At 40.6% G+C, this 12,635-nt stretch overlaps 1 protein-coding gene across 4 annotated transcripts in view; it reads left to right on the forward strand.

The window, feature by feature from the left end:
• Nucleotides 1–12,635, forward strand: part of BACH1 (BTB domain and CNC homolog 1) — a 134,093-nt gene that overhangs the window by 53,626 nt on the left and 67,832 nt on the right. For 2 of the 4 annotated variants that reach the window (XR_010138805.1, XR_008517495.2), the window contains exons 5-6: nt 8,872–9,051; nt 9,815–9,899. Coding sequence is in view for 1 of the 4 variants with exons in the window: in XM_054542875.2 (XP_054398850.1) it covers nt 8,872–8,967 (96 nt within the window). In the remaining 3 variants the exon portion in view is untranslated. Of the gene's footprint in view, nt 1–8,871; nt 9,056–9,814; nt 9,901–12,635 lie in introns of those variants that run through there. The other 2 variants (XR_008517496.2, XM_054542875.2) reach the window with 2 other exon arrangements.

The raw sequence follows: 12,635 nt of genomic DNA on the forward strand, positions 1-12,635 counted from the left end.
GCCAACATTCAGATTCAGGAAATACAGAGAACGCCACAGAGATACTCCTCGAGAAGAGCAACTCCAAGACACATAATTGTCAGATTCACCAAAGTTGAAATGAAGGAAAAAATGTTAAGGGCAGCCAGAGAGAAAGGTCGGGTTACCATCAAAGGGAAGCCCATCAGACTAACAGCGGATCTCTCGGCAGAAACCCTACAAGCCAGAAGAGAGTGGGGGCCAATATTCAACATTCTTAAAGAAAAGAATTTTCAACCCAGAATTTCATATCCTGCCAAACTAAGCTTCATAACTGAAGGAGAAATAAAATACTTTACAGACAAGCAAATGCTAAGAGATTTTGTCACCACCAGGCCTGCCCTAAAAGAGCTCCTGAAGGAAGCGCTAAACATGGAAAGGCACAACCGGTACCAGCCACTGCAAAATCATACCGAATTGTAAAGACCATCGAGACTAGGAAGGGACTGCATCAACTAACGAGCAAAATAACCAGCTAACGTCATAATGACAGGATCAGATTCACACATAACAATATTAACTTTAAATGTAAATGGACTAAATGCTCCAATTAAAAGACACAGACTGGCAAATTGGATAAAGACTCAAGACCCATCAGTGTGCTGTATTCAGGAAACCCATCTCACGTGCAGAGACACACATAGGCTCAAAATAAAAGGATGGAGGAAGATCTACCAAGCAAATGGAAAACAAAAAAAGGCAGGGGTTGCAATCCTAGTCTCTGATAAAACAGACTTTAAACCAACAAAGATCAAAAGAGACAAAGAAGGCCATTACATAATGGTAAAGGGATTAATTCAACAAGAAGAGCTAACTATCCTAAATATATATGCACCCAATACAGGAGCACCCAGATTCATAAAGCAAGTCCTGAGTGACCTACAAAGAGACTTAGACTCCCAAACATTAATAATGGGAGACTTTAACACCCCACTGTCAACATTAGACAGATCAACGAGACAGAAAATCAACAAGGATACCCAGGAATTGAACTCAGCTCTGCACCAAGCAGACCTAATAGACATCTACAGAACTCTCCACCCCAAATCAACAGAATATACATTTTTTTCAGCACCACACCACACCTATTCCAAAATTGACCATATACTTGGAAGTAAAGCTCTCCTCAATAAATGTAAAAGAACAGAAATTATAACAAACTATCTCTCAGATCACAGTGCAATCAAGCTAGAACTCAGGATTAAGAATCTCACTCAAAACCGCTCAACTACATGGAAACTGAACAACCTGCTCCTGAATGACTACTGGGTACATAACGAAATGAAGGCAGAAATAAAGATGTTCTTTGAAACCAACGAGAACCAAGACACAACATACCAGAATCTCTGGGATGCATTCAAAGCAGTGTGTAGAGGGAAATTTATAGCACTAAATGCCCACAAGAGAAAGCAGGAAAGATCCAAAATTGACACCCTAACATCACAATTAAAAGAACTAGAAAAGCAAGAGCAAACACATTCAAAAGCTAGCAGAAGGGAAGAAATAACTAAAATCAGAGCAGAACTGAAGGAAATAGAGACACAAAAAACCCTTCAAAAAATCAATGAATCCAGGAGCTGGTTTTTTGAAAGGATCAACAAAATTGATAGACCACTAGCAAGATTAATAAAGAAAAAAAGAGAGAAGAATCAAATAGATGCAATAAAAAATGATAAAGGGGATATCACCACTGATCCCACAGAAATACAAACTACCATCAGAGAATATTACAAACACCTCTACGCAAATAAACTAGAAAATCTAGAAGAAATGGATAAATTCCTCAACACATACACCCTCCCAAGACTAAACCAGGAAGAAGTTGAATCTCTGAATAGACCAATAACAGGATCTGAAATTGTGGCAATAATCAATAGCTTACCAACCAAAAAAAGTCCAGGACCAGATGGGTTCACAGCCGAATTCTACCAGAGGTACAAGGAGGAGCTGGTACCATTCCTTCTGAAACTATTCCAATCAATAGAAAAAGAGGGAATCCTCCCTAACTCATTTTATGAGGCCAGCATCATCCTGATACCAAAGCCTGGCAGAGACACAACAAAAAAAGAGAATTTTAGACCAATATCCTTGATGAACATTGATGCAAAAATCCTCAATAAAATACTGGCAAACAGAATCCAGCAGCACATCAAAAAGCTTATCCACCATGATCAAGTGGGCTTCATCCCTGGGATGCAAGGCTGGTTCAATATACGCAAATCAATAAATGTAATCCAGCATATAAACAGAACCAAAGTCAAAAACCACATGATTATCTCAATAGATGCAGAAAAGGCCTTTGACAAAATTCAACAACCCTTCATGCTAAAAACTCTCAATAAATTAGGTATTGATGGGACGTATCTCAAAATAATAAGAGCTATTTATGACAAACCCACAGCCAATATCATACTGAATGGGCAAAAACTGGAAGCATTCCCTTTGAAAACTGGCACAAGACAGGGATGCCCTCTCTCACCACTTCTATTCAACATAGTGTTGGAAGTTCTGGCCAGGGCAATTAGGCAAGAGAAGGAAATCAAGGGTATTCAATTAGGAAAAGAGGAAGTCAAATTGTCCCTGTTTGCAGATGACATGATAGTATATCTAGAAAACCCCATTGTCTCAGCCCAAAATCTCCTTAAGCTGATAAGCAACTTCAGCAAAGTCTCAGGATACAAAATCAATGTACAAAAATCACAAGCATTCTTATACATCAATAACAGACAAACAGAGAGCCAAATCATGAGTGAACTCCCATTCACAATTGCTTCAAAGAGAATAAAATACCTAGGAATCCAACTTACAAGGGATGTGAAGGACCTCTTCAAGGAGAACTACAAACCACTGCTCAAGGAAATAAAAGAGGATACAAACAAATGGAAGAACATTCCATGCTCATGGGTAGGAAGAATCAATATCATGAAAATGGCCATCCTTCCCAAGGTAATTTACAGATTCAATGCCATCCCCATCAAGTTACCAATGACTTTCTTCACAGAATTGGAAAAAACTACTTTAAAGTTCATATGGAACCAAAAAAGAGCCCGCATCGCCAAGTCAATCCTAAGCCAAAAGAACAAAGCTGGAGGCATCACGCTACCTGACTTCAAACTATACTACAAGGCTACAGTAACCAAAACAGCATGGTACTGGTACCAAAACAGAGATATAGATTAATGGAACAGAACAGAGCCCTCAGAAATAATGCCACATATCTACAACTATCTGATCTTTGACAAACCTGAGAAAAACAAGCAATGGGGAAAGGATTCCCTATTTAATAAATGGTGCTGGGAAAACTGGCTAGCCATATGTAGAAAGCTGAAACTGGATCCCTTCCTTACACCTTATACAAAAATTAATTCAAGATGGATTAAAGACTTAAATGTTAGACCTAAAACCATAAAAACCCTAGAAGAAAACCTAGGCAATACCATTCAGGACATAGGCATGGGCAAGGACTTCATGTCTAAAACTCCAAAAGCAATGGCAACAAAAGCCAAAATTGACAAATGGGATCTAATTAAACTAAAGAGCTTCTGCACAGCAAAGGAAACTACCATCAGAGTGAACAGGCAACCTACAAAATGGGAGAAAATTTTCGCAACCTACTCATCTGACAAAGGGCTAGTATCCAGAATCTACAATGAACTCCAACAAATTTACAAGAAAAAAACAAACAACCCCATCAAAAAGTGGGCAAAGGACATGAACAGACACTTCTCAAAAGAAGACATTTATGCAGCCAGAAAACACATGAAAAAATGCTCACCATCACTGGCCATCAGAGAAATGCAAATCAAAACCACAATGAGATACCATCTCACACCAGTTAGAATGGCAATCATTAAAAAGGCAGGAAACAACAGGTGCTGGAGAGGATGTGGAGAAATAGGAACACTTTTACACTGTTGGTGGGACTGTAAACTAGTTCAACCCTTGTGGAAGTCAGTGTGGCGATTCCTCAGGGATCTAGAACTAGAAATTCCATTCGACCCAGCCATCCCATTACTGGGTATATATCCAAAGGACTATAAATCATGCTGCTATAAAGACACATGCACACGTATGTTTATTGCCGCATTATTCACAATAGCAAAGACTTGGAACCAACCCAAATGTCCAACAATGATAGACTGGATTAAGAAAATGTGGCACATATACACCATGGAATACTATGCAGCCATAAAAAATGATGAGTTCACGTCCTTTGTAGGGACATGGATGAAATTGGAAATCATCATTCTCAGTAAACTATCGCAAGAACAAAAAACCAAACACCGCATATTCTCACTCATAGGTGGGAATTGAACAATGAGAACACATGGACACAGGAAGGGGAACATCACACTTCGGGGACTGTTGTGGGGTGGGGGGAGGGGGGAGGGATAGCATTGGGAGATATACCTAATGCTAGATGACGAGTTGGTGGGTGCAGCGCACCAGCATGGCACATGTATACATATGTAACTTACCTGCACGTTGTGCACATGTACCATAGAGCCTAAAGTATAATAATAATAATAATAATAATAATAATAATAAAAAAAAAAAAAAAGAAAAAAAAAAAAAAAAAAAAAAAAAAAAAAAAAAAAAAAAAAAGAAACAAATGGCCTGTAACAGGGGGAGAAATTGGTTTAGCGCTTTACATTACACTGTGTGCAAAAACAAATTTCAGATAGCTTAACGAATACCTAGTTTTAAAAAATTATTTACTAATACAAACTACAGGACAGTAAAATTGAACATGCACAACCTGAGGCAGTGTATCAGGCTTATGAAGGCAAACAGTTAAATAATACAGATGGTAGCCCGGAGCTTAGGAATGTACGCACCCCTTAGCCTAGTCGTTTTAATTAACTAAAACTATTTTGCATCCACCTGATGAAATATTTAGGGCAGTATTTTTCATATAATTGAATTATAGATGAAACAAATAATACAAACAGTAGAATGTTGGTCTTATATGATATGAAAAAAATGATTAAAATAAATTTCCAAACTATAGCTTCGTATTTCCCCCACACCCAACATGCACACATTTGCATGTTAACGGTTCTGAGCATCCCTAAAACTAAGAAAATAGCTAGCCTATACTTAGAGGGTTACTAAAATATATCTGACTATGGAGAGCCTTTTTCTTTTCCATCCTTCTTTTTTAAATGTGAAAGTTTTTCTTGTCCCTTGGAAATAATATTGCTAAAAGGAAAAAAAAAGGTACTTTAATATGTATGGTATTTATAGCTATGTAAAAATAATTAAAACCTTACAAGGGGTATGTTGTATGAATATGCTCACATGTATATTTATATAGATTTATGTATGTGCATATATGTTAAAAATTCTTCAAGTAGTATACTTAAAATTCACACATTTTACCGTATGCAAGTTTCCCTTTAAAAAAGAAATTAAAGGCTAGAAATAGTAAATTATAAATTAGAAGGAAAAGTAATATGCTAACAGTATGGTATGTTGATAGAATAATAGTTGGCCTTTTAAAATCATTGTTACATCTTAAAATTAATGGTTTTGAATAGAAATGAATTTCAAATTATATAATGATTGATACAAAGCACAAGTATTTGATCAGCTCAATTTAGTGATGTAATTCTAAAAATCAATATCAAAAGATCAGAAAGTTTAGTAATTCTACTCCAAAGACAGCATTTTTTTCATACTTTATTTCTTAAAACAGGTGCCCCAGTATTCTGTCATAATCCTAACGATTACAGGGAAATCACTTTTTCTAAACAAAAAGAAACCACCTCAGGGTCTCATTGCCTCAGTTTACCCCCACATTTTAAGTGGTGCTCTGGGGACTGCAAAGACATTCCTCAGGACCACTGCAGGGGACTTGCCTGGAACAACAGTGTCCTGTGGTCCAAGCAGCTGCTATTCCAGTGCCCCAAATACTACTTCAACAGAATAGTTCCATTTTATTTGTTTAGATATTGGGCTCTCATCTAAGATTTTTTTAAAATTACTATTGCAATATTGGACAATGATTGGTTTATAATTCTGAATCTGCTTCCTTTTTTAGACTACATTGTATACCCATAGGCTATTCCTGTAGGTGCCTTTCTTAGTCACGTGGACTTCCAGTTAGTAAAAGACTAATGACTAAAGACTAATAACCGAATTTTTCTCATTTGCCTGAAAGGGGTGTGTGTAGGGAAGGTTGCTCTGCCAGTTGAATTGTAGTAATGTCCTTTGGAGGCACCTGATTCTGTAAATTCACAGACCTTTTTATCTTCAATTATCACATGTCCTAATTTTTCTTGCTTAAACCTAATATTTCTTTGCATTTCCATCCTAAGTATCTTAGTCAACTGCCAAATTGCTTCTTCAGTTATATCATTCAGTCAAAGAAGGCAGATATATGTGTGTAACTTGTTGTCCATAGCATGCATCATATATACTAAGATTCTACTCAGAATCTGTAATTTTATATGTTGGGAGTGGGGAAATATATCATTTAGGCCAAAATAAAAAAAAAAAGAAGTCAAAAAAAAAAAAAAAAAAAAAAAAAAAAAAAAAAAAAAAAAAAAAGAAAATAGGTGAAAATCAGTACCTGTTATTTTTTCCCAGCTACACCTAAAAGGCCCGTGAAGTCTGCTTTTCTCCTGGAAACTGCAGCAGTGGCATCTTGAGGCCGCCTGCCCTGCCAAGCACCTGTGGGCGCTGGGCCTTTCCTTGTGAAACTGCTGTGTTGCTGTTGATGGAGAGGGGCCCACAGGCTGCTGCTCACATTTAATTTATGCCATGTTGCACTCACTTTCTAGGGCCTCTTGCAGTCCGTGAGGGGTGTGGAGGGAATTTCTGCCAGTTGGGTTTAAGATCATGGGTAGTACATTCCAGAAAGTGGGTGTTGACTGACAGGCATCAGGGGGAAGGATTTTCCCCATTGACTTTCCTTGCCTCAGTTACCACTGAGTACCTTCCACAGCCTTTGGGCACACCAGGTGCCGTGTTCTAAGAACATAATTTTTCTTGGACAGCTGCTCTCATGGCTGGGGATTGGCTTGATTTCAAAACAGGTGGTGCAAATGCTGTGATAATCTTGTGAGTGTCTCATTATTAACGTCGAGCCACTTAGACTCTTGGCATTGAGCCAGTTAAACTCCTGAGTCCCTGAAGGAATTGCACTGTGAAAGGCGCTCCATATCTCTTCTGAAGTCCTTGCGCCTTTCACTTAAGATGCCTCTTACCCCCAGCCTCTCCAAAGGCCTAAGGAGACCAGTTAGGGCTCCACAGAAAGTCATTCTCTGAGGAAAAACATCGTAAGCCACAACGATCCTCTAGATTCAATATGCTCACAGCCTGCTGTAGAACCTCTTACCCAGACCAGCGTCACTCCTGTAAAAACCGACTTGGCCTAATACAAACCTCCACGTACAATCGAAGGTAAAATGTCACGGCCTCTACCGCACCCCATGGTTCACAAGACTCCCAATCACATGCGTCTCTTACTACCCAAACTCTGCTCTTCTGCTTTTGATGTTTCAATGTCTGTATACAATGCCACCCTGCCAAATGTTGGGTTTCCAAAGGAGCATTGCATATTCCTTTCCTGAGCTATGAAGAATTTGAGAGAGAAAATAAAGGAATGGTAGATAGGAAACCAAAACAAAACCTCAGTTGCTGATAATGGAGTAGCTTAGCATGACAGCCTAGTGCAAACTCCAGAATGAGTCAAGTTGACCTTATCAGGTTGTTTCTTGTTAGAGGGAAATAACTTTTCCACCCTTGGTTTCCATGAAGGGAGATTTTCCTCTGGGCAGCACAGCACCACCTATACTCCGCTAATCAGCATGGTGGTGTGGAGGCATAGAGTGCTAGTGGTGCTATTTGGAGACAGGCACATCTCAAGAGGAAGAATGGCCACGCAGGGCAGAGGACAACCAGTTACTTTCAGATTTATCAATCAGCCAGCACACTCCATCTCTGCAGGGTTGAGGGAAGATCATGTTCCAGGGCCAGAGTGTAGAAGGTGAAGGGAAGAATGTGGAAAGGAATTACGTGGAGGCAGAGTCTGGGGGCTTTGAGAAGCTTGCAAGAAGAGAAAGAGAAAGATACCCCAGAAGAGGAGCAGACTTCCATGAAAGCCACAAACTTGCTCTCTCATCTGCACACTCCACTACTAGTGGGAACATAGGTTCAGGTTTAAAAGCCAAGCCTGACCTTGTGTTTAACTGCAAACACTTCTTTTTCCTCTTCCTCATCTCTATGATCCACGTTATTCTTAAAGTATAAATGCAAAGATCATGGAAAATATTTAAAAATTGAGCACATTACCTTTTCATTTTAAAACAGCCACCTTTTAAAACAGACACTATTTTCATTCTGCACTCTTAGTTTATACTTAATCACTGTCTTAAAAGTCAGCTGTTTTCTAAACAGTTAATTTCCTTCTTTCAGGAGACTGGACCTAAATAATTTTCCAGATACCATCTTGATATGCAGGTTTCCCATGTGATATGAATCTCTTGGCAGGAGATCCTGTTAACAATACCCAGCACACTATATGAAAATATCCACTGGAACTTAAGCTTTCTAAAGTAATACCTATTTGGTCCACCTCAGAAACTGACAGTAGTTCTCCCTTGAGCTATTAATTTCAGAGAATCTTCCTTTGTGAAATAAGCATGCTTATGTTTTCCTTGCTTTGATTTAAATGATAGCCTTAACTGCTGGGCACAGGACTACTATTAAAACCTTAAGAATAAGATTTTCTGAAGAAAGAACTCTTTTTAAGCACTGTGTTTTCATCTCATTTTAGCGTTTACTCTGGGTTTTAAAAGACCTCATCTACTATGCTCAACATCTGATATTTGAGGGGTTCTGTTTCAGGGTTCTGTGGAAAATCTGATGTGCCAAGAAGTGTTCCATACCATTCTGAGAACTTTGGATACCTGCTCAGACAGCTCTGTTTCAGCTAAACAGTAACATCTGGGAGGGAAGCTTAATGTGGAATCAAGGATGAAGTTTAACACAGGAATGAAGAGTAGAGCACGTAGCTGCTAAGATAAGGTAGGAGAATTTGGCTAGTAAAAGCACTTAATAGCCTGAACTTGTGTTTACTAGGGCCTGGGAGAGCAGACAGCTGCCAGCATACTTAAAATAGGGTGAGTATGAAGTATGCACTTAAGGACTAAAAGAATTGCACAAATTTAAGCAATGACTCAGTTACAAATCCAAGCGCCTTCAGAAAGTACAGGAACTATGGGGAGGAATAGAAAGAACATAAACCTGCAGTGAGACAGACCTAGTTTTCTTTTTTTTTTTTTGAGATGGAGTCTCACTTTGTTGCCCAGGCTGGAGTGCAGTGGCGTGATCAGAGCTCACAGCAACCTCTGCCTCCTGGGTTCAAGCCATTCTCCTGCCTCAGCCTCCCAAGTAGCTAGGATTATAGGCGTGCACCACCACATCTGGCTAATTTTTGTATTTTTGGTAGAGATGGGGTTTCACATGTTGGCCAGGCTGGTCTTGAACTCCTGACCTCAAGTGATCCACCCGCTTCGGCCTCCAAAAGTGCTGGGATTACAGGCGTGAGTCACCGCTCCCGGCCCAGACCTAGTTTTAAAGCCTGGTTTTGATGCTTAGCCGCAGTATAGCCAAAGGAAAACTACTTAATGTCTCTCAGATAGAATTTCCTTATATGTATGTCTTTCATGTTGGGACTTCTGGTCCTTGAGATCAAAGACTGACTGACTCAAACTTCTACTCACACCTCGTGAAAATTCAAATCAATTCACTGCATTGAATGCCCTCTTTAATTTGCTCTGTTGCCCAGGCTGGAGTCTCAGCTCATTGCAACCTCTGCCTGCCAGGTTCAAGTGATTCTCCTGCCTCAGCTTCCCAAGTAGCTGGGACTACAGGTGCGTGCCACCACACTTGGCTAATATTTGTTTTTGTTGTTGTTGTTCTTTTTTTTTTTTTTTTTTTTTTTGAGATGGAGTCTTGCTCTGTTGCAAGTGGTGTGATTTCAGCTCACTGCACCCTCTACCTTCCAGGTTCAAGCAATTCTCCTGTCTCAGCCTCCCAAGTAGCTGGGACTACAGGTGCCCGCCACCAAGCCTGGCTAATTTTTGTATTTTTTAGTAGAGATGGGGTTTCACCATGTTGGCCAGGCCAATCTTGAACTCCTGACCTCAGGTGATCCACCCACCTCAGCCTCCCAAAGTGCTGAGATTACAGGCGTGAGCCACTGCATCCAGCCTAATTTTTGTATTTTTAGTAGAGATGGGGTTTCACTATGTTTGCCAGGCTGGTCTTGAACTCCTGACCTCATGATCTGCCTGCCTTGGCCTCCCAAAGGGTTGGAATTACAGGCATGAGCCACCGTGCCTGGCTGGTTACAGTTTTTTAAGAAATGGCAATGGAAGGCCTCACTGAGAAGATGTAAGAACTGAAGGAGGTAAAGTGAGTTTTAGTGGTTACACATTGCAAATTATTTTTGGCTAAGTTGTAAGTAAAAAATAGAGGAAATAACCAATGTTGTATGGTTGTAGTAAGAATCAAATGAAACAATGTATGGAAGAGTGTCTACCAGAAGGCCCCATGACACAGCTAGCATGCAATAAGCTTTCATTGTCTTATACAGAATGGCACCATCCAATTCAGTACCCACTAGACACGTGCCACGTGCCACGTGCCACGTGTCACCCCCTTCTTTTCTTAGTACCTTTTTGTCAGAGGTCCCTTCTCTGTTCCTCCAACTTGCCAAAATTAACCTCCATCTCCTTTGCAGCATTTGAGAAGGAACTGGCCAAGAAGCATTTTTGGAATTCTTAGCTGACCACCCACCTCCAGCCTAAAGGCTGAAAAGACTAAGAAGAGTTTTTTGGAGAAGATAGAGAATTTTGTTAGAAAATGTGGTAGTGCTGGGACTCTAACCTTCTTAATATTAGTGAGGGGGGCTATGAGATGCCCACTAAAAAAGCCTTGACATGAGTCACTTAGAGTTTGGGAGACACAAAGGACTGGCATGTTATGCATAAAAAATATTGCTTGAGTAGATGGATGAAACTTCTGTGGCAGCAGAATAGAGTGGCATTTGGGAAGAAGTAGAATTGGCACTGGTAGGGGTAAAAGTTATAGGACTTCAGCCACCAGATGTGGAACCTAAATGAGGACTGTTTGTCTGAGGTCATTTCCAAGGGGATCCTATTCAACAGGGCTTCTTCCAGGGAGGGAGGCTGCTTTGAAAGAGAAAATCTGAGATTTACCCTCAGGTACAGAAGCTGAAGGATTGCTCATGGTCAACCAATGGAGCTCTAAAAGATGAGCAGGAAGCTGGGTGAAGAGGAAGCATGTTTTGAGCCAAGGCAATTGCATATGCAAAGGCTGAGGGATGAGAGAGGGCCTCTTGTGGTTTATTTGTAGAGCTGAAAGATGTTTGATGTGGTTGCATTCCATGTATGTGTGGCCGGGGATAATGAGGGCTCCAGGTTGGAGGAGTGACATGTGGTGAGTGAGGAGGGGGGTGAGAAGAGTCCAGACCTTCTCAGATATATGATGAAGTTTGACATTTATCTTAAGGACAATGGGAAACTTCTGAAAGGTGTGATATGATCAGTCCTGTGTTTCATGGTTTATTTTGGCTGCAGTGAGGAGAGTGGATTGTGGAGTGGGAAGAGTGGAATGGGAGATACCAGTAAGAAGCCACAGCTGTAGTCAGACAAGAAGTTAGGTGGGCTGGACCAGGGATGTGTTCGTGGGAAATCAGAACAGTGGCCAGATTCATGAAACATGGCAGAGATGACTGTCCTGAGGTAGAAAAAGAGCTAGTAAAAAAGATAGAACCACAGACGATCCCCAGGTTCCTTTCTTGAACAACAGAATGGAAGATGTTTCTGTTCAATGCGATGGTGAACACGAGGTCAGAAGAGGTTTGTGGAACCAGGTGTTAAATTCAATGATGAGTGTACTGCAGGCAAGGCATGCTGTGCGGCACCCATGTGGTGGTTGACATGTAAGACTTCTGCTCAGGAGGAAGATTTGGGCCAAAGCTTTACATTTGTGCCTTTGGCATATGGTCCACTTTTGAAGCTATGTGAGAGGAAAAGCTTGCCTGAAAAGAGTGTGTGTGGTGAACAGAGGAGACAGCCCAGGACAGACCCCAAAAGAATACAGATGATTGGGAAAGAAGAACCCACAACGGAGATAAGGAACACTAGAGGAGAAGGAAGATCAGAAGCAAGCAAGATCTTGCAGCAGCAAGATTTATTGCGAAGAGTGAAAGAACAAAGCTTCCACAGTGTGGAAGGGGACCGGAGTGGGTTGCCCCTGCTGACTGGGGTGGCCAGCTTTTGTTCCCTTATTTGGCCGTGCCACATCCTGCTGATTGGTCCATTTTACAGAGCACCGATTGGTCTATTTTACAGAGTGCTGATTGGTCTGTTTTTGCAGAGTGCTGATTGGTGCGTTTACAAACCTTTAGCTAGACACAGAGTGCTGATTGGTCCGTTTTTACAGAGTGCTGTTTGGTGCGTTTACAAACCCATAGTTAGACACAGAGCAATGATTGGTGCGTTTTTACAGAGTGCTGATTGGTGCGTTTACAAACACTTAGCTAGACATAGAGCATTGATTGGTGCGTTTTTACAGAGTGC

Source organism: Pongo abelii, chromosome 22 (genome assembly GCF_028885655.2).
Source record: "Pongo abelii isolate AG06213 chromosome 22, NHGRI_mPonAbe1-v2.0_pri, whole genome shotgun sequence".
In the NCBI taxonomy this organism is placed as follows: domain Eukaryota; kingdom Metazoa; phylum Chordata; class Mammalia; order Primates; family Hominidae; genus Pongo; species Pongo abelii.